The sequence below is a fragment of the Eurosta solidaginis genome, chromosome 1 (genome assembly GCF_040869045.1).
Source record: "Eurosta solidaginis isolate ZX-2024a chromosome 1, ASM4086904v1, whole genome shotgun sequence".
Classification (NCBI taxonomy): Eukaryota; Metazoa; Arthropoda; class Insecta; order Diptera; family Tephritidae; genus Eurosta; species Eurosta solidaginis.
The window spans coordinates 375,257,002-375,281,756 of record NC_090319.1 but is presented as its reverse complement, the minus strand read 5'-3'; the positions used below and the strand labels follow the sequence as shown (position 1 = coordinate 375,281,756).

Below are 24,755 nucleotides of genomic sequence, written 5' to 3'. Positions count from 1 at the left end.
AAGCTACAAGTTTGAAACTTGGAATATAGTTCAGAACCCGATGACAATACAATAATAAGAAAAAATGGTCGCTAGGTGGCGCAAGGATCGAGATATTCACACAAATCGTATTTGTGGTCCGATTTGGCTCATATTTGGAACACATAATACATACAAGAATAGAAGGCGACCTATGAAAAAAATCACCCCTAGGTGGCGCCAAGAACCAGATATTAAAAAAAATCGTATTTGTGGTACGATTTGGTCCATATTTGGAACACATTATAGAGTTACGAATTTAGTGAAATTCCGCCTATTTGCAACCTTCTGCTTTCGTTCGTATCGCTAAACTGTTGTATAAAACACTACAATATTCTGTATTACAAAATGGTCTTTATTAGATTACTTTGAAAGTACTTCGCAATTAAACGTCACTTCGCAACTGATAGCGTGCTTAAATCGAACTGATTGCTGCTTACTCAGCTTTCGCTCCTTTTATACTCTCTGCTGTCTCGTTCGCATACTTCTATGCGTTTCTTCTTCAACAATTTACTACTTAGTTACCAGATTCATATATACATGTGAATTTGTAGTTTATAGTATCTCGCATAGCCATATGTGTTTGTATATGTGAGAACTACTTTGCTCATGATTGCATACTTTTGTGAGTATCTCTCCGCTGTTTGTATGTACATATGCGTATACATAATGATTGATTTGTTTATGCACATACAAGTAACTGCTTTGTATCGGCTTAGAGATGATAGTATCCCTTAGTGTTGCTAATATTCGTCACAATACATACATGAATAGAAAGCGACCTATGATGTCCGCTTTGGCTCATACTTAGAAGAAATATTACAAACAGTCCGGTAGAAGTGACATCAAAATAATTTGGAGTTAGAGAAGGGACAAGCATACTTGGCGCAAAGTCGAGTAAAGTCTTTGTATTGAGAACTTAGATTGTAACAAATTGTCAGGAAAGAGTCCTTGTAATAATGAGTCCGTAAATGAACTAAATAGAATGAGAAATAATAGGCAATTAAATAAAGACTAAAAACTAGAAAATTAAATAAGTTAAACAAAATGTTTAACGGTTAAACGGTTTTATTGAAAACAATACTTCCATGAAATAATAATATTACTAAAAGCTAGAAAATAATTAGGTAGGTCCTAGGTACTTGTCATCACACTCATCATCAATCTAGGGCGTTGATCACACAATTAAATAAGAGCCTTGGACCCGTCAAATTTCTATTGATAGTCATATATAAGACCAACTACCATAATAAGGTTACTCCTACACTTTCTACGCCGACTCCGAAAGGCATCTGCAAGGCAGACGAGTTTTAACACAAAAACGATTTTTAAAAATTTTTTGTTGTTGCTTTGCCTGGGGCTTGAGCCCAGGATCTTTGGTGTGGTAGGCGGAGCACGCTACCACTACACCACGGCGGCCGCCATTATAGCTTGAGGAAAAATTGCAGAAATTTCCAGATAAAAGTGCCTGCTAAAAGTCTAGATTAGAACAACAAAAGGTTTATAAAGCATTGTGAAATAACATTTCCATATAAATTTACACATAATAGGAGCTTAATTACCGATCTAATGTTTTAGAAATAATAATAAGAATTTTAAACCACTTGAACAAACAGCTTCTACTTTACCAAAATAACAAATTGTTGATATTCAAGCGAAATGTTTTTAGTACAGGCTTATTTAGCTATTCTTTTTCAAAAGAAAATTTCCTAATAACTGTTTGTTTATTAATGTACTTCCGCCCTAACCTTGAACTTTCTGCATAAGTTTTAAGAAGTTTTTACCTCTTGCTCTCCCTCCCCTTTTCCTTATACTTTTATTTACTACTCATATAACTTTTTTCCTTCTCCCTCTATTTTTTTCCTCACTTCTTTTCCACTCCATCTATGCTTATCTTTTTTTCCTGGACGTAGAGGCAGCGTACTGCCCTCAAGTGCCCCAATGAAACCAGGCTAATCCTTTTCATGTACGTACACCCCATGGAACCCCCCGTGAGGCATAACGTCAGGTGGGTGGGGTTTGCGAAAGTCGATTTATCCGCCACTTCTTCTCATTCGCATTCCGCTGCGCTCCCTTTCAGCATGCATCAATCGCGTCAATACTAGAAACGCCACTTTACTCACCGCAGTTCAACATTGTATGTTTCTGCACAGTACGGGAACTAAATTCCTAATGGAAGGCACCTCTCCGAAAACTCTGTGTACAGAGAGTCTTTCGTCGTGAAAACGAGGGCAATGAAACATTACGTGTTCTGCGTTTTCCAATTCGGTGGGACATCGTGGACAGAAAGGATCCTCCTCTTTCCTGCGCCCTTTCCTCAATTCTTCCCACCTTTCTTTCCACTTAACTAATGTTCGTGACCTTACGTTTTTCTTGGTATCTTCAGATGGTCGGCCGATTCCAAAGCCATTCAGATACGCCATTTCACTTGACACAGGCCACAAAATCTATGGTCATCAACCAACTGGTTTGGCGGTTCGACGCGGGGCCAGTCAAACGATAGTCGTATGCAAATGGCGTTACAGTCAGCTGCCAACAATCAGCTCTCTGATGATTCCGTATGAATAGAGCGGAAAAAATCGATGTATTCTTGTTTACTACGAAATATAAACTCCCGGATATGAGTAGGCCTAAGCTGTAACGACTAACCCTACAAGAAAGTACAGCACAAAATATTTAGAAATTAGATTACATAAATAGTGAATTGTCGTGGAAACTCCATGTGGAAGAGAGGGCAAGGTACTGTACTTATGCAGAAAGAGGATAATGGCATGCACGTGGTAGCTATCGCCCACACTCTCTAATTGGTATTGACGACAATTATAAAACTCATACTTTACTATGCGGTCCTTACTTGGTGGGCAGCCACACAAAAAAAATTACGTACATATACTTAAAATCTATAGCGGGTATGCAGATTATCAATAAATAATATGCCATGAACTTTAATGGGAGCACATCCCGCCTGGAGATCTAATATGGCGTTAAAAACTTCAACAAGGCTTTACACCTTAACCAGCTTTTGTGTAGGCCGTAAGGCAGTAAGCCGTCATGTAAGTAATATACGGCAAACATACTACATTGGCACGTTCCTGAGCTTCGAAAGAGATAGTGTGTGAGGGCTGGCGCAAGGGTGCGGAAATGCCTATGCGGAAATGCCTATTTCACACGTGTATGCCGATGGTTCCAAATAAACGGAAGGGATTGGGCCTGTTGTTTACTATGTCGATCCAGCAATAAGTATATACTACAGGTCACTGGAGTGCTTTCATGTGGAAACTGTATCCATGAAGAAACAGCTGGAATTCTGGATGAAGCCTGTTTAAGCAACAGTCGTGTCAATATATAGATATTCATAGTCAGACGTCCAATAAGGCATAGTCTCCATAAGCACTTCATCAAGTAGTGTCCTCTAGTGCAAACAAGTGTAGGAGATACTGCTTTCAGGCCGGATCGTACGTTTATACTGAGTTCTTGGCAATGAAGGGATAGTATCGAAAAGGCCGATGAGCTGGCAAAGCAGCACCCTGCACTAGATATTCCGATTCCCTTGGGAGAATAAAGGATGATGTGCAACTCACATGATTCACTAAGCACAAAATGTGTAAATCCTGCAATAAAAGACTTAGGCCCGGTTTTTCAGTAGTTGGTTAAGCTAAGCTTAAACTAAGTTTGCTTAAACTCTAGTCAAATTTAAACTCCAGTTAAACTATAGTTTTCAATGAGTTCTCGTGTTGATCTTCAACGTTATTATCATTATCAAACTATTATTCAATCTTTGAGAGATTTTGAGAAATGTACAGTTCTCAAATCAATATTCAACACATTCCTCCAATTGATATCCTACATTGGATATCGAGTTAGGGTAGAGTTGAAAAAAATCTCCAAGGCGGTACCACCAAAACAAACAGCTGTTGTGAGATAACACCTGGTTGATAGCAGTAATGAAGCGTAATTAATCAAAAATAAATTATGTATATTTTATTCTATTTTCGTGAAAATACACTCGAGTCTTGTTAGAGAACCACCAGCTGGGAATTAAATTTTCTCAACTAAAGTAATATCATTTTTTGAAGGTTAACTAGAGGTTAACCCTGCCAGATTGGCCGCTTAAGCTAAGCTTAAACTTCAGTGAAAGTAGACTGAAAAACTGCAGAATAAGTTTAAGCATAGTTTAACTGACAAACTGAGTTGAACTTGTACTGAAAATGCCGGGCCTTACAAAGTTTTTCATATTTCTTAAGAAAGAAGGCTCAATGCTCATGATAGGCGTACTAACTAAACACTGCATTTGGCGTCACATGCTTATAAATTGGACCTTGTCAGTAAAAGTAATTTTAGAAAGTACATGCTGCAGGAAAAACGATTGAGCACGTTCTGAGCTCCAGTCCTGCGGTCGCGAGGTCAAGGTTTCAGCTACTAAGGCCGGCAGAGTTGCCAGACCTCGAGGCAGCAAGAGAGCGATGTTAATTTATAACAGACATACATTCTGGTACCTGGTTGGAGTTTCACCGTTTGATCCTCAAACTAATTCCGGCAACACTATGGACACATTCAGTTTATAGTAGTTGAATTTGATACATACATATATTTATACCTAAACGATATTTTGTTTTTACGAGCCGTACCCATGCGCATCTTGCGCAACCAATCTAACAGTATCTTATCAAATATCAACAGAAATCAGCTGTGCTGCGATCTGGCGTATGAGAGCAACTACCGGTAATGCAGTGCAAATATTCGCAATAGTGCCATAGTACAAATAGATTTCTTTGTGTGCTCACAATCGTTTATTTTTAGCAAATTATTTTAATAAAATATAGCTAAACAAAAGCACTACGGCCAAAATTGCCCAAAGCTCGCTAATAGCGCGAATCTCCATATATACAACTAAAACTTTATTTATAGATTTGGATTCCAAATAGGAGCGAAAAAGGGACCCGTACATAAAAACAACAATTAGAAATAATATATATGATTTTTTTTGTATGTATATGTGCACATAAAAAAAATAACTAAATAATAATAAATTCTTTGTAAAGTTCTTAAGCACTAGTTTGTATCAGTTTTTCTAAAAAAGAATATATACTGTTTAAAGGTTTAAAAATCTGGTGGCACCATTGGAGAAACCACGGGATTGTCAGCATATTTTTCAGGTTTTATTGCAGCATTTGAAATGTCGGCAGGAGGGTTACCTAAATAAAATACAGAGAAATTCTTTAAAAAAATCTATATAATACAAGTGGATCCATTATTAGTATATCAAATATAAAGTTCGAAAGTTGCTGAGCTCCACAGTTAAGGTTTCTATCGCTCTATCAGTACAATAGATCGAGGTTTTTGGTGACATAATTTTAAACACATGTGATGAAGTAATACTTTTTTTCAGAAAATCGCGAAAGTTTTTTAAGGGGTTATCTTATGCCCCTGGCAACAGTTTTAATTCAATTATTTTTCATCGTTGGAACTCTAAGCATATTGACTTTGACCAATATTATTCAATAAACGGGTCACATAAATCGAGTTGCTTTAAGATACTTTTGGAATGTGTTAGAAAAGTGGGCAGTGGAACCCTCTACCACTGTCCCCCAGAACAACGATTTATAAAATAGTTAGGATTCTAAGTATAAAAAACTGTCAAAAAAAAAACACAGAAATTGTCAAAACCAATTGTAAAAAAAAATATATTTTGTTTAAAAACTGTGCCAATTTCGTGCAAAAAGATAATAAGAGAAAAAAGCTTCGAACAGAGAATGAAATAGTTTTCGAAAAGTTAGCGCATGAACTCAAAAACTTAACATAAAGCCGTATGCAGTGATGTGAAACCGGAAATAAAAAATTGCACATTGTAATCAGCTGTTTCTTGTGTATAGAAACAACAAATGGTGCTGTCGAATCGACAAGGCTTGACGGCCTGTTAATTATAATATAGCGGGCATTGCAAAAAATGAAATCATGTTTAAAGTTGTTGTTTGAATTCTCATTACAAAAGCGAGCTAATGTCAGAACTTCTTATCCATTACCGAACTTTGGAATAAAAGTCGCAAAAATTGTGATTCCATATATTATTTGTCTATTAGATAAGATTTAATAGAATTAATTATTAAGATAAAAAAAAGCGCGCAGACGAAAATTTGAAATACAAAATGGAACGATTTTTAAATCCAAATTTCCATTTCATGTTATGGTATGATATTAAGATATTTTTTCGTGTTGATTTCCAAATTAAAAAAAAAAACGGTTTTTTTTAATATTTTGTTTATTTTGGAAATGAATGCTATGTAGTAAATATCATAACATGAAATGAAAATTAGGAGTTTAAAATCGCGCAATTTATTATTCCAAATTCCTGCCTGCTGCGCTTTTTATTTAATTTATTAAGGCAAACAAAAAAAATAAATAAATTTAGCCGACTCAACGCGAGATTTTAACTGTCTAACAATGGCAGCTCAATTCACAGTCTTATTTCTTCCATCTCCTTTTTTCGCGGCCGGCGTAAAATAGTCCCAAAGCGAACTTAAGTCAATTGACGTTCGATCCATTGACACTATTACACCGAATTTGCACTTTTTAATTTTTTCAATAGGGCAATTCTCTCAGTCTAGTATCCGTTTTTAGGCTAAATTTAACACACACAGAGAACGGGGTGTAATATAAAAAGCACATTTTCTGCAATGCAGAATCTTTAGAATCTGCCACGCAAAAAAGTTCTTGATTTTTTTTTAGTTTCACTTTGCTAAAAGTTTGTCAAAATTATAAATTTACCATTCAAATATACATGGGTATAGGAAATGTAGAAACCGTAGAAAATGTTTAACAATTGTTTTTATGTAAAATTTAAAATTTTTCACAAAATGTATTTCTACGTTTTCTATGGATTCTAGACAGAGAGAATACCTCTAATATTTAAATGTTTTTTAGTAAACATTTGGTTGTGTGTTGTTAAGATAATTTTCTTATATGATGAAATGAACTTTCAAGTGCTCACATTCCGTTGTCGTTTCCCCTAATTCTGACTAGATCGGCGTGCATATTTTGGAGAGTTGTCTATCATATATAACTGCCTATGAATTATACCACTATCGTAGTAGATTCTAATCTACGTTTAGAAATGTATTACACTTTATAAGTCGCTACCGAAATTTTTCAAATAAAAAGATTAATGTTATATGGCATTTACATTCGGCCATAAAATGGAGTTTTTGTGCCATTTTGGAGTTAAACAGTACTGGTAAACACGAAAATACTTCGCAAATTTGAGTTTATTGCGAAATGTAAATGCTATATTACATTGTGTTCCCTAACGGAATACAGAACAAATTTTGCATAAGAGCTGCTAAAGAAGTGAGGTTATGGTAACGACTTCACCACTATTATTTCGTTATTAGGCCTTTGACAAGGCATCCTATTCGCCGTTTGTGCTATGCTTCAGTCAAATTTTATATTGGAAACCATGGAAACAACTAAAATCTTAACATTTTGCATGAAAACGACACTCTTGTGAATTAGCCATATGATTTCTTTATAAGAAAAACTACTTTAATTTTAATTTTCAAAATCACTACTTGTTCCATTGAGAAAAATATTTATGTGGAGAGAAATTACCTCCATTTTTCCTCACTTTTATAGCTTTTTTCGTGAGTTTTGTGAATTTTTTTTTGTTGTGCTAACTATTTATGGAAACAATTTTTTTATTAATGTCAGTTAAATGCCGGTTAAAGTTGACTGTAGTTTAACCTTGCCACTTTGTTCGAAAACATAAAATTGTGCTGCTCATCTCAGCTTAAGCGGCCAAGGTGGCAGGGTTTAACGCTAGTCAACTTTGCCAACTCGTACTGAAAAACCAGGTCTAAATATGTTAACACTTCATACAAACCTGCTGCATTTTCGATATTAGATGTAGCACCATTTCGCTTTGCTGATTGAACCGTCTGATTAGCCGATGGACTAATAACAACGGTACAATTTCGGCATATCACTAAACAAAACATTAAAGATGAGTAAAGGAAAATTTAAATAATATTTTTCTCACAGTATTTTTCATCCTCTGCCGAGTGGTCCCCATCGTCGTAATCAAAGTACTCATGAAACTCACCCAACAGATAATCCCACAAGTTGCGTGTCTGTCAGTTCAACCGAAAAATAAAACACAACATTAATTAAACAAATTGTCAAAGTTTAAGAACTCTAAGTTATCACATTTCTTTGCAATTTTCCATCGCTGATGGCCTTTATATATGAGAGCGGAAAAATTTGATCTTCATTAGCTTCTTCACAATTTACAATTACTGCACTTATGCAAATCAATAGCAATTTAATTTTATAAAATTTTTGCATTATGCGCACAGTTTTCGTATAAGAAACTTTACTTAACAAATTGATGTTTTCGTATGAGGCGCTCAAGCAAACTCTGCTAAGTTTAAGTACTTAAAACATCGCAGTTGAGAAGGCCAATGCTTATATAGAAAATATATTCTATTGTTTTAGCAAGTGTGTGTTTATACAAATGGGTTATTTTTTGCAAATATTAACGTCTTGACATTTATTTATTTTGTTAAATTGTGATAATATACGAAGGTATGTACATTAGGGTGGGTCGATTTGTATGGACGAAAGTTAACCGATATCACGCCATCGATTTTTCGATAGGATTTGGGCTCAGGAAAAAAAGTTCCACTACGCATACCCAAAAATATAATTTTCGAGTCTGCGAAATTTAATTTTTTGACTTTTTTCGACTTTCATTTTTAAGGTTTTTTTCATGACCTACAAAAAAAATTTCATATGTGTACCCTGTCCCCCCTAAAAATGTCCGCTAAAAACATTATCGATAACAGTTTTTCGGAAAAAAAAATATTTTCATATATTATTTATATTTTATATATTAGTATTAGGGCGGGTCAAATTGTATGGAGAAAAATGGGGGGGGGGGGGGGGACTTCAGGTGCACATCCAGTTTCTGAATCTATGGGCATACTGAGTAATATTGTCCATGGGACCATAGGAATGACATGAATTTCGAGCCTCCCTAATATTAGAAAACTTTATATCCCAATCCGAATCCGAATTTGACATTTATTTTCATGTATTTTATTTGTGAGATTGGGATATAAAATTTTCTAACAAAATTAGGGAGGCTAGAAATTCATTTCAGACCTATGGTCCCATGGACAATATTACTCAGTGTAACCCATAGATTCAGAAACTGGACGTGCCTTTTCAACAATACATTTTACCCACCCTAATTTGTATATTCATATATAGTTTTTTTTTTTCAAAAAACTGTTATCGCCACCATTTTGGTCGGACAGGGTATACATGAAAAAAATTTTACAATCAAGTTAAAATTTTTTTAGTAGGTCATGAAAAAAACCTAAAAATCAAAGTCGAAGAAAACTCAAAAAAAATGAAATTTCGCAGGCTCCAAAATTATTTTTTTTGGGTATGCGTAGTGTAACTTTTTTTCCTGAGCCCAAATCCTATCGAAAAATCGATGGCGCGATATCGGTTAATAAATCGATCCAGTCTAATGTACATATATCAGTATGTTGCTAGGTATGAGAAAACACGCGACCTAACGCCGCACGGTATTTACTTCAAATTTCACATCTTCAATTTTTTCCTCTGGAAAAGGACGCCTACGCTCGTTTTCAAGCCTTAATACATAATCATCGACAGGGAGACTATTTTTTTTTTTCATTGGATGCCAATTATTAATAAGATTTTATTTTATGTTTGTTTTAATTTGTATGTTTTTTTCTTTTTTTTTTAATAAATTTCACTCTTTTATTGAGAAGTATGAAAAGCATCGAAACGTGTAGGAGAATTATTGATATAAGAGAAAAACTACAAAATTTGCACACTGCGATGGTTCCTAAGATATGTTCTAAGTTTCACATCTTCATCAGCTAGCTTTTCGGGTGCTCAAAATGAAATGCATTCATACTGATGTTATGGCTGGTGCCTCAATCGACTCAGCCATTTGAATGCCCTCTGCACACTTTGTAATTTGTCTCTAAGTATTCTTGTTATATACAATTTAGTACATATAGACTATTTGTTCTTAATACCAAATTATGGGGAATATTTTTAGGCTCGTTCAATGGAACTTGATCAGTGACACGGGAGAATGGGGAAAAAGGCCAACAAACGCGCCGTAAGTTCTGTCTTGTATGGATAGGATATGGAAGCGAAATGGTTTTAAAGGCTTTCTGAATTTATGCTCACATTAGATGTGTTTGAAAAATAAAGGCTCTGAAATAGGGTCAGTAGTATTCCACTCAACAGTCAGTATATGAAGCTAATGCAGTAAACTTTAACTAGCACAATATATTTTGAGTGAAAAACCAAGGTTCAAAACCTGCAGATCTCATAAGCGTAAAAGGTTTACAACAACTAAGGCATGACGTGGCTGAATGCGTTTGTAACACTTCAACCATCGTAGCAGTGCGGGTTCACATCCCACTCCCGGGAGAAAAGGCTTTGAAGAGAGAAGGTATAATCGAAACACAATTATATATCAATCCCATCACTACTACCTACGCTCTTAGAATAGATTGTGCAACCGGGGTTTATATCTGCTGCTTTACTTGCATTGCCCAGATAAAGAAGTCGAAGTATAGAAATTCGTCCTGTTTAAAACTTCATTCAGTTCCGAATAGCTAGGAGACGTCATCCCCATTCCTTACCAAGCTGCTGGTGTTGCTCAAAATCATTGGGCATAAGCTCAACATGAAACTCATATTCAGAAATACATAGCTAAATACAAGCAACTCTTTTTGCCCCTGTCAAATGCTTTTTTGAAGTCGAAAAAAGATTTTACCTGTCGATTCCCGTCTCGTGAGTCTTCTTCAAGATTTGGCGTATCATGAAGACGTAGTCAATTGTAGATTTTCCTGGTCTGAGGCCGCACTTTAAAGGTCCAGTAAGTTCGTTGCCTTTGGGCTTCAGTTGCTAGAAAGAGGCTTATATGCGATATTGAATAGGCTGATTCTGGGGTAATGAACGCGGTTTGCTGGAAAGTCCATCCTTCCCTGGCAGTTTCCTACTTTTAACACTGGTTCTTACTCAGTTCTTACTTCATCAGAGAATGGGATATCGCCATGCTCTGTACGCCAGTTACAAATCCTGCAAGAATCTTCTCCGATTTTGAAACCTTTTTTTCAACACTGCCTTACCCCTCGTGCTGGCATTTCGATACCAGTAGTTTTTGCCTGATCGCTGGAAACTTATTGTCTTTTCAGACGCAGTACATAGTGGTGAGAAATGTGCTCCTACTACTCAGTTACAATGACAGGTCGAGAATTGCTGTCAGTGAGCACCACCAGGACATTGGTGCTATGCTTTCCGCCAAGCACGAGGTTCTAGATTTGGTACCGCCTTTTTCAACCAGTAGACATCAAAGTAGCTTGATGTTGTATATTGGAACGATTTCCGTCATCCCTTGTCAAATTTGGTTTCCAGCCAAACCGGTTTCGGCGTTGTGCCATCATCAGTGTCGATTTTCGTTCTGATCTGTTGTTGTCGTTTGTCCTGTATTTATAGTTCATAGGTTATATGAGCAGGTATTGTCAAATTTGATGCTTGTGTATATTTACTTATGTGTATGTGCTGTGTGCTCATTCAGAACGGAGGGTGGTTTTACTGATCGATTTGTGTGGCTGACTGAGGCAGGTAAAAGTCCGTAATTTTAGTAGTTTGATGTTCCTTTTTATGCTGGAACCTGCTACTGCAGATGACCATAATACGAACCGAAGCAAAGTGTATTTTCTAACTATAGGATCTAGAACCGTCCCTGTATTTAAACTCCCTCCTACTTGCGCTACTGTCACTGTAGTCGACGTCGCTAGGTCCTTCTGTCCTGCTCTGTCCATCGTGCTTCATATATCGGGATTAAACATTTTTACCGCCCACATCTCTACTATGCGTCTGCATATTTACTGATATGTATGTATATTGTCACTGTTTGGGTTTTGTTTATTCATTCAAGGTAGTAGGGCAACATGTAAAGCGCGCATATATAACAATTGTCATTTATGTTTAACGGTTGCTTATAATGTATTTAAACAGTAGTCGCAACAAATGATTTAGTAACTTTTAATAGAGTAAGTAAAGGGAGTTATGCTTTTGAGTTGTTCTTTTCATGCGTCTTCTAAATACTATAAAAATCAGATGTGTGGACAAGATCTATATGCTTTGTTCTAGATATTTATGCAGCTGCACGCACAAAAGTTTCAGTATTTCCAAGGGAACTATGCGTGGGTAAAAAAATGTTTTTTTCAAACAAATATAAACAGCAATTCGACACATTTATTAATGGATTAAGGCTATTCAACTTCGGCTGCCTGAAGGAGATTCATGTCCAGCGCCAGGTATAGATATAAAAAAATTCATCAAGCTACATGGCCATAATCCGATAAAAAAAACAGACAACCAAATCGCCCAAGTTCGATAGGCGGATGGCATGCTAACAGTGTTTTAGAAAGCCCCACGAATTGAGGTCCCTATATCGAGTGGGATCACTATATCGCTGCATACATTGACAGGGTCTTTCCTAGGTTATGAGGTACCTAAGACACTATTTTTCTGGGTAGTGGACTAGGATGTTTTGTAAATCGCCGACATTAGTATTTCAAATACATTTTTAAAGGAAGAAAAAATTTTTATAGAGGAAACGAGACAAACGTAAAATGAGGGAAGAAAGAGATTCAGAAAGGGAAGAGATAGAGGGACCGGGACAAGGAGAAGGAGAGAGAGAAAGGGAGAGAGATGGATACAGAGAGAGAGAGAGGAAAGAAGAGAAACATACGGAGATTATTAGAGACCCACAAACAGAGAGGGAAAGGGATAAGCGGATAAGAGGAAAGGGAAAGCGGAGAAAGAGGGTTAAGAAGCATAGACTTCTTAAGAATCATGCAGCTAACCCAATGTTAGGTCAGCACTACGCCTTCCGGATCTGCTTTCATAAAACACTACATAGTATAAAACAAAGTCGCTTTTTCTGTCCCTATGTCCCTTTGATTGCTTAAACCTTTCAGACTACGCAAAGGATTTTGATGCGGTTTTTTTTAATAGATAAAACGATTGAAGAGGAAGGTTTTTATATATAATAACATCCATTAAATAGTGGAGGAATACTATTATTTTTGAAGTTTCTAATGTGATGTATATATAAAAGAAAGTGGTGTTAGTTACACTATTTATAACTCAATAACGGATGAACCGATTTGGTTGAAAAGTGGTGGAGAGGTAGCTTAGAACCAGGAGACGAATATAGGATACTTTTTATCCCGTTCTGGCTAGGGTCTTGAGATCAAAACGTGGACCTGTGTAATCCTGGGATATATTTGTATAATATGGGTATCAAAGCTATTTATGAGAACTTTGATATGGGGTATTTTTCGTACCCTGAGTGACTAGGGTGTCGAGATATATGCCAAAACGTGGACCAGGGTACCCCTAGAATGTGTTTATACAATGTGTACATGGTAATTTTCATACCTACTTGTCACTAAGGTCTCGAGATATAGGCCAAAACGTGGACCGGGATACCCCTAGATTGTGTGTGTAATATGGATATCAAATGAAAGCTGTTGCTGAGAGCTTTAAAGTAATTTTCATTGTGATATTCGATTTAGTCGCATCAACCTGGCAAAACTGATAAATATGCATGCGAAGCCGAAATTAAGACATGAATTAATAATACCCACATATCCTATTTACATACGTCCTATTCGATATGCCTGAAATTTGGTATATAAATTTGCCTATATTAGTATTTACGATCCTTTTGTCTAAAAAGTAGACCAGAGACGGAGTGGGACTGGGATTAGGACTAGGACTGGGATTGAGACTCGGAGTGGGACTGGGACTCGGAATGGGACTGGAACAAAATACATACCACCCTCTGGAACTGGCAGTAAGGGATGAAGAAGAACGTGAGAGAAGAGAAAAGATGGAAGGAGAAGGAGACTGAGAAAGAGATAGAGTAAGACGAAGATAGAGATAGATGAAGCGAAACAGAGGAGGAAGGAGTGAATAAAAGGATTAAGAAAAAGTGAAGAGGTGGGAGGGCAGAGTTAGACGGAAAAAAGCTTATTAAAATGTATGCAGATAAACTAAATTTAGGGCAGATCAACGTCTGACGGGTCTGCTAGAATATTATAAAAAAAAATATAAAAAAAAATTTTAATTAAATGGTTTTGTTGATAACAATACTTACATTAAGTAATAATAATACTAAAAGTTAGATAATTAGGTAGATCCTAGGTACTAGTCATCACACTCCACATCAATTTAGGGAGTTGATCAGACAATTAAATAAAAGCATGGGCCGCGTCAAATTTCTATTGAAAGTCAACCGCTCACATCTTTACAAATGACATTTTCATATATATAAAAGTAAGCCCAACTGAACCTTAATCATGTTATGCTACGCGCACGTTTTAAGAAATGTCACGCGCCTAACGCATTTATTTATTTTTCTGATTAATGCCCTAGATTGATGGGGAGTGTGATGACCAGTACCTAGGGCCTGCCTAATTATTTTCTAGCTTTTAGTATTATTATTACTTCATGTAAGTATTGTTTTCACTAAAACCGTTTAACTAAAAAAATTTTAATTATATTATAATTATATTGCCTATTATTTTTCATTCTATTATTTGTTCCAAATATGAGCCAAATTGGACGAAAAATACGATTTTTTGAAATATATCGATCCTTGCGCCACCTAGCGGAGTTTTTTCTCGTAAAAAACGCTACACAGAGTGAAGCTTAATAAAACTGTTTAATAAGGTGGCAGCCCTAATCAGAAACAATTTTATCTCCAAACCTTTTGAAATGCATTTTAGTTGCTATCCTTATTAACAAAAACCATAGATTTTTTAAATTCAAATAAGTGGTTCAAGTGGTGGCGGCCACCGTGGTGTGATGGTAGCGTGCTCCGCCTATCACACCGTATGCCCTGGGTTCAACTCCCGGGCAAAGCAACATCAAAATTTTAGAAATAAGGTTTTGCAATTAGAAGAAAATTTTTCTAAGCGGGGTCGCCCCTCGGCAGTGTTTGGCAAGCGCTCCGGGTGTATTTCTGCCATGAAAAGCTCTCAGTGAAAACTCATCTGCCTTGCAGATGCCGTTCGGAGTCGGCATAAAACATGTAGGTCCCGTCCGGCCAATTTGTAGGGAAAATCAAGAGGAGCACGACGCAAATTGGAAGAGAAGCTCGGCCTTAGATCTCTTCGGAGGTTATCGCGCCTTACATTTATTTTTTTATTTTTTTATTTTTTTAATAATAAAGCGTTTCGCTATATAAAATATGTCATCCAAATATCAAGCCTATTTTGAGATAGTAGCGGATATACAAATACGAGGTACAAGCCTAGGTACGACCCTACACAGCGTAATATACTTACCTTTCATTTGATAGCTTTATTGATAGGTTTGGTTAGGTGGTAGCTGCCCTGATAGGGGAAGCTCACTTGGACAACATGAAGGTCCGTTGTGATACCACATACAATAAAATACCGGTGACGTAGCTATAGCTACTTACAGAATCGTTGGGTAGCAACAATAAAATTCCGAATGATACTGATCTCAATCTTTGATAAATCATCGGGAGATGCAAATGAGTCGCGACCGAAGTACTCTCGCCTACTTCTGGCAAAAGCTGGGTAATCAAGCATAAAGTGATACAGCAAGATGGAGTATATGGAGACGTACCTCATGGATACCCTGCCAAAACCCCAATGACCATTGATAGGTGAGCCTTAAAAATTGAACACAATTATTTCGGCAAATCTCCTGCCATCCACTTCCGGCCAGAAAAATCATGCTAGCCTGCAAGATGTGGTGTCCGCCCAACGTTTGCTGAGCTGACTCGAGACCCTGATATGTAGGAGCAAACCACAGGTGGCCGGAGGATTCTCGAAATCCCTACAGTCATCTTCATCCGGTGCAGTTGTACCGATGCGGGCTAAGACATCCGTTTTACGGTTGCCCGCGATATCACTATGGCCTATGGCCCGGGACCCAAATAATCTTAATTATAAAATAGTTCGATGCAATCGCACGCGAGGTCAGGCACTCCCAGACCACCCTCGATCGGACTGTAGTTGAACTCAAGGCCTTAGCAGCAACTTCCGCTTGGAATACACTGCAGTGATCAGCCAACTTAAACTTACCTTTATTGATATATCCCATTTAATTTAAATATGAGCTCCAAAAGGTGGCAACCTTTTAAGTTCCTTAGATAGAATGGGATAAACCTGCCAAACAGTGAGAGCGATCACATGTCTCACGGCGACCGCAACGTGCAAGTACTCAAGTACTCAGCTTTAGTGTGGCCCTTCATGAAACCCGGAAAGCCACCAGCATCTGATGGGATACCAACAAATCGACTTCGTGTTTTTCTTTTTCATCTTTTAGTCTTGACTTTGGCTGGAACACGTAAGATATGTATTTATATTGACTGACGCACATACTTACATACATATATCTAGATCCAGATACAATTTGTGCGAATACTAGACGTTGAATAGCCTTAGTGTAGTAGCTTATGGTTTTGTTATTTTCACATTAGTCACGGTTCATAGCAAACTATTGTGATCATTACAATATTAACGATTACAGTAGCACAAAACACGAAATGCATAAAAATGCAAATATAATCGTTCGCAAACTCATAAACGTAACAATCAATAGAATTACAACTAAAGTCAGAACTTTCAAATGGTCATACACACTCGTACCTACATCTGTAAGTATATATGTACGTATCTATGGATTTGTTGTAGGTGTGAATATGCTATACTAAACACAAAAGCCCTGTGAATATGTTTTATGCTGCTATATATGTAGGTTTTGTATTTATACATTAGGGTGTGCTTTATTTCTTTGAAATTAAGTAAGCTAGCTTCCGGCTGGCTGGCGAGTGGTTGCCTACGCAGATGGCCCGCCAATCCTGGTCAAAGGTACATTTTTGGACAGCCTGCGCAATGTTTTATTCTTTGGACCTGGTTACTAGATGGCTAAGTCATGTGGACCGCCTAACAAACCAGACAAGAGGTAGGTAGTTACACCGACCTTATGAGATGGTAGTCAATCCGAGCATGCTTTTTAGAGCACTACGAGGATTGGTATCAGCGGCGCTCTTAGAACAGCACCTTCTGGGAAAGAGACTTATCTCAAGTTATCTAGTTCACGCATGGGTGTTGGACGGAAAGGTTTTCTGTCAGGAGCGGATGATGTGGATAGGATGCTATCCTGTGCTACTGCGGTTAGAAAATTTAACATCTACTGAGATAGCGAGGTTGGGTAAGATTGAATTGTCCGTTACTCACATAGTTTTACCAGAATTTGTTTGACGACCAGCACGCCAATTAGGTGCCAGGACTTATGTTATAGATTAACTCCGTCCCCTTGGCAAATACTACAAGTTTTCTGAGGTCTAGCTAAATTGCTACCTCGAGATCCGCCAACTCTGTCGCTCCTCATAGCTGGTGCCTTGATCTGGCGAGCGCAGGACACGAACAACGTTCTCAATCATTTCTTCCTGCAGCTCGCACATCCTACATCTGTTGTTACTGACGAGGCCTAACTTGTAAGCATGTGATGTCACAAGGCAGTATCCAGTTAGTTTGCCCATTATGAGCCTTAAGTCTTCTCTCTTTAGATATATGACCCACTTTGAAAGTGGTGCAACCGTGCGAGGTATGCTAATCTCCCTTGCTAGTGTGTCGAAATATTCCGAGAACGGGATCATCTGTATCGCGTGGTGCAGCATTATCTTGGAAAGCTGTCACGTGGATCTCTTAGGACGGATGGGTACAACTATAGCGGATGTAGTTAGCCCTTGGGAGTTCAGAACTCCGCTGGTCACCTTTCGTCAAGTCCTGTGAAGGTGATCGACAAGTCAACTTAGCAAACGTGGCCGAAATTCTTAGTTTCACCAATGGGAGTTCAGCATGCCCTAATATACTTTTAAATCTTTCGTGCTGCAGTTGCACGGAAGATGTTGGGTAGAATCATCGTAATTGACTCTCCCGCGTTTGAAAAAATCTAAGAATTAAAAAAATTAGTTTTTGAAATAATAATTATTTTGTTCAAAGAAATATTAATATGTATTTATGAACAAAATAATAAACGAGTTTTCGGTCAAATGTCTGGCAAATAAAATTTTTGCATAAGCCTTTAAATACGCCACTACACAAAAAAAATCGGATGTGGTAATGCGACACATGTATTCCTATGATGCGCAACCAGAATTGACCTAGGAGTTCGTGTCTCGGCCCTAGTCTCAAATCAAATCACTGCCAATTTAGCATTTTGAGCCGAACGCCGCAACGATGAGTTTTTGTGCGACTTTTGAAATTAGGACCGATCCCGTTACGCCAATTCTGGTAGCGGTTTCGGATTAACCTTTTTAGTAATTAACAGCCAGATGATGTATGAAGCCGTGACACTTTGTGTCGCAGTCACTCACATTCCCAGTCACCACTATGTATATAATACCAAAATTTTCATAAATGCATAGAGGTTTACTGTCACTCATTGAAGTGAATGAATGCTCTTTTATGCTAGGAATTTTGGTTCACACGAGAAATAATAACTCGTTGCGTTATACATAATTTGCCCATTAGCTTCAAAATATGTACGCAGAGCACTTTTTATGAACTTAAAAACATTTCTAGCGGGCTTTGCTTTTTACAACGAAATTGTAATATTAAAACACACCCTAGTATACATGTACCGTTGTATTTATATTCACTCCTTACCTAAGTTTTATTTTATTCTTTAGGCTTGCTTCTATATTCATTGTAACTTGAGACCCCAGCAAAGTACCACAACTTTAATTGTTTGCCAACTCATTCTCAATATGAGTAGCTTTATACCACAATAGTATTTACAGTGCAACAAGTGTGCGTCTGGACACCAGAGATTTTGATATGCTAAAGAAACACATGAAGTCCGAGTCGCATGAGTTTTTGTTATGTTATAAAAATAATGTAGGAGCTTTAAAAAAATATGGGCCCACGATGTACATGACGGGATTAGTTGCAAACTAGTTAGTATTCATAAAAGAATAAAAATATACGAGAGTAGCAAGTCTAGAAAACTAATATTTTTAACTTAACTAGAGAGCTAGGCCAGGGGTTGAAGTTCTACCACAACAGAAGTAGCTTTCTGAGAAGAGCATCATCGGCTTTTTTTTTGTAGCAACCGATACCGACCACTTCTCGGCGGCCGCCGTGGTGTAGTGGCAGCGTGCTCCGCCTACCATACCGAACATCCTGGGTTGAATCCAGGGACCAATTTTTGTTTTTTTCAATTAGAAAACGGTTTTTCTAAGCAGGGTCGCCCCTCGGCAGTGATTTGGCAAACACTCAGAGTGTATTTCTGCCATGAAAAGCTTCTCAGCGAAAACTCATCTGTCTTGCAGATGGCGTTGGAAGTCGGCATAAAACATGTAGGTCCCGTCATGCCAGTTCGTAGGAAAAATTTAAAGGAGCACGAGGGCCTAAAATTTCTTCGGAGGCTATCGCGCATCGCATTTATTTTTTTTATTGGCTTATTATCGATAGCGTATTATAATTGTTGAGCTATCGGTTTGTTATCGGCAGTTAACACCGAAATACGGATTCTTTTTGGTTTCTTACCGGCTTGTTAACGGACGGGTGGCATCGATTTTATATTTTTTATCGGCATCTGTTTCATAACAAACGAAATCGGTAACACTCCGCTGATAAATCAATAACTTTTCGATAACTTATAACAAATCGATAACTTTTCGATAGTTTTGTGATAACATATTGATGACTTTCCTATAACTAATCGATTGTAAATGAATAACGGTTTTGTAACAAATCAATAACCTTTTTAACGAGAAATCGATAACTTTCGAACTCAAATTAATAACTTTTTGATAACTTTTCGATAAACTGCCGATAAATAATTGATAATTTTTGGATATTAAATCTATAAATTTTCGATTACTCGTCGCTAAAAAAGCGCTATAGATAACGCATGTATAACACTTCGATAACAAATCGATAACTTGTCTATAAATAAATAATCAAATACAAGGCGCGGTATACCACCGAATAGATTTAGGCCGGGCTTCTCTTTCAATTTGCGTCCTGCACATTTTAATTTTTCCTACAAATTGGACGGACGGGACCTACATATTTTACGCCTACTCCGACCGTCAACTGGAAGGCAGATGAGTTTTCACTATGAAGCTAATACAAATGAAGTTCTTCTGGCAAGAGAAATGTATCGGAACAAAACAATTGTATTATAGGGCTTGTATTTTTGTGAAACAGACCCCGGTTCTACTTCATTATTGAGTTGATGAAAGACATTTCCGACCAACATTCCGGTGCTGCAATACTATGTGCTCATAGTGAGGAGGTTTTATTGCAATACTTAATCTACCATCAATATGATTTCGAGGTTTCGACTCTTTTTCATAATAAAAAATATTACTTTGGGCATATGTGACAACCTAGTTCAAGTTACTGCTGGGATGTGTGTGTACAGAGTGACCCATACATGAGTCGATTGTGAGCAACATTTTTTATTGTACATCCAATTGTGTAAAGTCAATCAGTTTGTCTGGCACCTGCAGACGCAATTGGTTCAATAACAAGAACAAATAAATACGATGTGAATGAATGTCGCCGTTGTTGCACGTTTAAACGACTAAACCATCTAAGCCAGTTAACCAATCGCTTCCATTAAGTAAATATTTCTTTTAATAACTTTACCCCGTCTGTTCTATGATGCAATTATGAGTAACATTATACTAAATATGTGACACATTTGTTTAAATATTGCAAAATATTTATCTCTTTAAAAAATTTGGTCGAAGTTGATTAGTGCATCTTTCGAATGTCTTAAGCGAACCCACACATGCATTTGTCGTCATCCCATATTAATATGTACATTTGAAGTAACAGCACAGGACATGTTGTTGCTGTTGTAGCGATAAAGACACTCCCCAAAGGTTTAGGAAGTGCTATCGATGTTGATGGTCCTCTGCCGGATATAGATCCGGTACGTTCCGATAACAAGCCCCATTAAGATACAAGCCCGATCATATCGGGAACGATGTATTACGACGACATTGAACCTTTCAGGCCATCCCACCTCCCACCCCCTTTGTTCTATGAGGAACTTGCTGTCATCAAAGCCTCGGCTGTTAAAGAAGTAGATATTGCTCTGGTAACCTCTTGAAAATGTTGCGCTACATAACGCTTTGAATTATTTGGGTATTTTAGTCGCCTCTTACGACAGGCATACCTGCCGCGGGTATATCCTAAGCCCCTATGATAAAGACATCTCAACCTGTAGTGCAATAAACCTCGGTAACACTATTATTATATCAGGTCAAAGCAATAGCAACTGAAAACTGTGGTCACATCATTTCTCTTATCCACGTTTCAAAAGTAATCAGCTTGTCCGTCTTACTTCTAACATTGCCTACGTTTCTTGAAGGTTAGACTACCGTAAATTGACTTCCGCCTTGAGGAAGATAATCAATATGAGGCGAACTAGGAGGGAGGATTGAAGTGAGGTTTTAGTATTTTGGCCACTCGCAATGGTATAACACGGGCTCACACCATTTCTGGTGAGATATCGAGATTGCTGTTCTTGTAGCGATAGGCCATCCCGCCCAGTCTACTTAGTTTCATGACGAACTTGGGGTCGCCAGAGCCTCGCCTGCTAAATATGTGTATGATTCATACATATTTGTTACAGGATTCGCCTCAGTTAGGTGAGGTTGAGAGTTGGGTTACGGAAACTATAAAGTATTGTGTGCCTTTCTGGTCATTTGTTGTCATCTTTTCATGGTTAAGGCGGCACTGCCTAATAAAAGTCCATGCGGTAAGCCTTAACACCCTGGTAAGGTCCAGGTGTGTTAAATGCCTAGCATTTGCCTGACATCTGCTTTATTGGGGAATTTATCCTTGGCACGCCAGCATCCACGTTAAAACATGTGTTACCAAAACATATGGTACTACACACCATTACAGTGTCCCAATAAGACAGCTTCCACCAAACCTAACCTATTTGTTTGATACATAATCTTTTCCCCGAAGTGAGCTTATATTTCTTTTGTGGGAGACTTACTTCCTTATTTAATTTGCGTCCAGTCTTTTCTTCGTGGGGGAAACTGGCGCTCATCGGTAACACCAAGGGAATCGTGTCAAATTTGGTTTCGAGGCAAACTGGTTTCGGCATTGTCGAATCGATATAATTATCCGTCTGGCCCTGCCAGCGGATTGGGCCCATCCTCATCCTATGCCAACTTAGCCAAGTTCCGGTAATAATCCCTTCTTATTCAGCATAGAGGACCGTAGGACAATAAAAGAAGAACCAGTTACAATGACCCGAATTACAAATCTGATCCTGGCGAAGGCACAACAGAGATACAGAAAACACGCCAGTGCCTCAGGAAGGGCAGATCGACGATCTCTATTATTGGGTTTAAGCAAGTATGATTGCAATACTTAGGCTTCTTCTTCGGGTTCTGGTATCGATATTTCTCTTTTCCCGCGAGTTAGTATAAGGCAATAAAATATTCGCAAAATTTATTATCCTCAGCTACAGTGAACCTTTTTCAAAATAAAGGATAGGCTTTATTGGTTATATGTAGCTCTTAATGGAAGGCGCGACAGACTATTCGTTTGAGGTGGTAAATGAACACAGCCCACAATTCTCACCAAAAAATGTAAGACCCATATCCATCATGCCCTATGTGCTCGTCTGGCTTTTAATAGATTTGCATTTAATGGAATTTAAGCCCGCTAGTTCGATCTAGAAAATGTCGGGCTTTTAAAATGAGTGTCGATATTTTGAGTGTGTGCCTTTTTCCTTCCATAATGATATTAATAAATAAATAAAATAAAAAAGTACAAGGCGCGATATAACTCCGAGGAGACCCGAGCCGAGCTTTTCTTCCAAATCGCATCGTGCGACTTTTTAATTTTTTTTGCAAATTGGTGGTATGGTATGCCGACTCTGAATGGTAGCTGCAAACCCAGCTAAATTTGGGTTGAGAAGCTTTTAATTGCGGAAACACACCAAACTACTGGCGCGGAGCGACCCCGCTTAGAAAACTTTTTGCAGAAGTATTTGGATTATGATTTTTCCTAGCCTTAAACATGGAACTTTGGGTATGATAGGCGGACATGCTACCACCACGCCACAGCAGCCACCGTTTATTACTATTAGTAGCCCTATATTTTTAGAGCGATACTGGAACCAAGTCTCACATCGATACCTTTCATTCACATGTGGAGCACTAGGCCCTGCCCTCGGGTTCCTTCTTTTTTTCCTCGCCATAGCCCAGACCAGCTAGAGCTGTCGCACACACCACGTGCACGGTAGATGGCTTGCTTTGAACGATGCCGCTTTCTTAAATGTTCTGGGTTTTGCAACTGTAGTACGGATGTATTTATTATACTGTAACAAATTTAGAGAAATTCCGCTTTTTTGCAATTTTCTGCTAACGTTCGTATTGCTGAACTGTCGAATAAATAACTCCAATATTCTTTATTGCAAAATGGTCTTTATTAGACTACTTTGGGAGTAGAAAAATTATACTTCACAATTATACTTCGCAACTGATAGCGTGTTTAAATCAAACGGAATCTGATTCCTCAGCTTGGGCTGCTTTTATACTCTCAGTTTTCTCGTTCATTTCTCCTGAGGTCTAGTCATTTCGCGAAACTGTGTTCCAGAACAATTGTATCCATTGCTATATACATGTATATTTGTAGTTTATGTTTATCTTATAGCCATATGCGGGTGTGTGCATGAGTACTACTTCGGCTGATGATTTCATGTGTTTGTGAGTACCTCTTCGTTGCCTTGTATGTATGCGTGTAAATGATGATTGATTTGTTTACGTACATACGAGTGGCTGCTTAGTATCAGCTTAGTGATGATAATATCAGCTTAGTGATGCTAATATTCGTCACAATACTAAAAAGAGGTATTATTACGTCCCTGAACTCCAACGTGAAGACTTCTATCCCGTTGATCTTCAAAGTCATGCAATTAGAATGGCTTTATGAGTAGGCACAACATCCGTAAGGCTGTATTACAAGAAACGAAGCTAACCGCCAGAAGGAGTGTCCTAACTTGCGATGCATATGACGGCCACAGGAAAAACGGTGAAAGCGGAAGTGGGGGCAGTTTCGCATTGATCATAAAATAAAAAAAATACGCATTGAAGATATATAAAGGGAGGTATCGCTGTAGCCGCGATATCTTCAGCCGAAAAACTCAATAAAAATCGAGCCAGTCTATTTCTTCCCTTATACAATACCCAGCTCTTAAATATTTTTGGTAGCCCTCGGAGTCGTTAAATCTACACAGAAAAGTGCACAATTGGCTAGGAATGTAGTTGGCAAAAATTAAGAAAATAAAATTTCTAATGCAAAACAAAATAAAAATAATTCTGAACATCTGTTTGCTGGCCACAAACTAAAGCGGTGCATATTCATACAAACATACGCAGATGGGTTAAGGGGGCTAATAGCACTTTCAATATGCAAACAAAACATGCTTCAGCTATAGAAACGCGTGCCTCCACGGCAAAGTCAATCTATTATCGACCAATTTACATACATCCGCAATTCTCGGAACTAAGCCGACACAGAAAAGAAAAAAGAAAATCTAAACTGCCTGCCGCCCTGCATTAGCGCATTGCCTACTTGGACGAACTAATT

At 37.8% G+C, this 24,755-nt stretch overlaps 2 protein-coding genes across 2 annotated transcripts in view; one reads left to right on the top strand and one right to left on the bottom strand.

Annotated features, from left to right (window-relative positions):
- Positions 1-24,755, top strand: part of Poxm (Pox meso) — a 193,475-nt gene that overhangs the window by 160,506 nt on the left and 8,214 nt on the right. The window lies entirely within an intron of this gene.
- LOC137245167 (uncharacterized) lies at positions 4,786-8,452 on the bottom strand. Its single transcript, XM_067775402.1, has 4 exons — positions 8,218-8,452; positions 8,051-8,141; positions 7,895-7,996; positions 4,786-5,213 (listed from the first exon to the last, which is right to left on the bottom strand). Exons 1-4 carry the CDS (start codon positions 8,353-8,355, stop codon positions 5,119-5,121), a joined length of 426 nt encoding a protein of 141 aa, XP_067631503.1. The 5' UTR covers positions 8,356-8,452; the 3' UTR covers positions 4,786-5,118.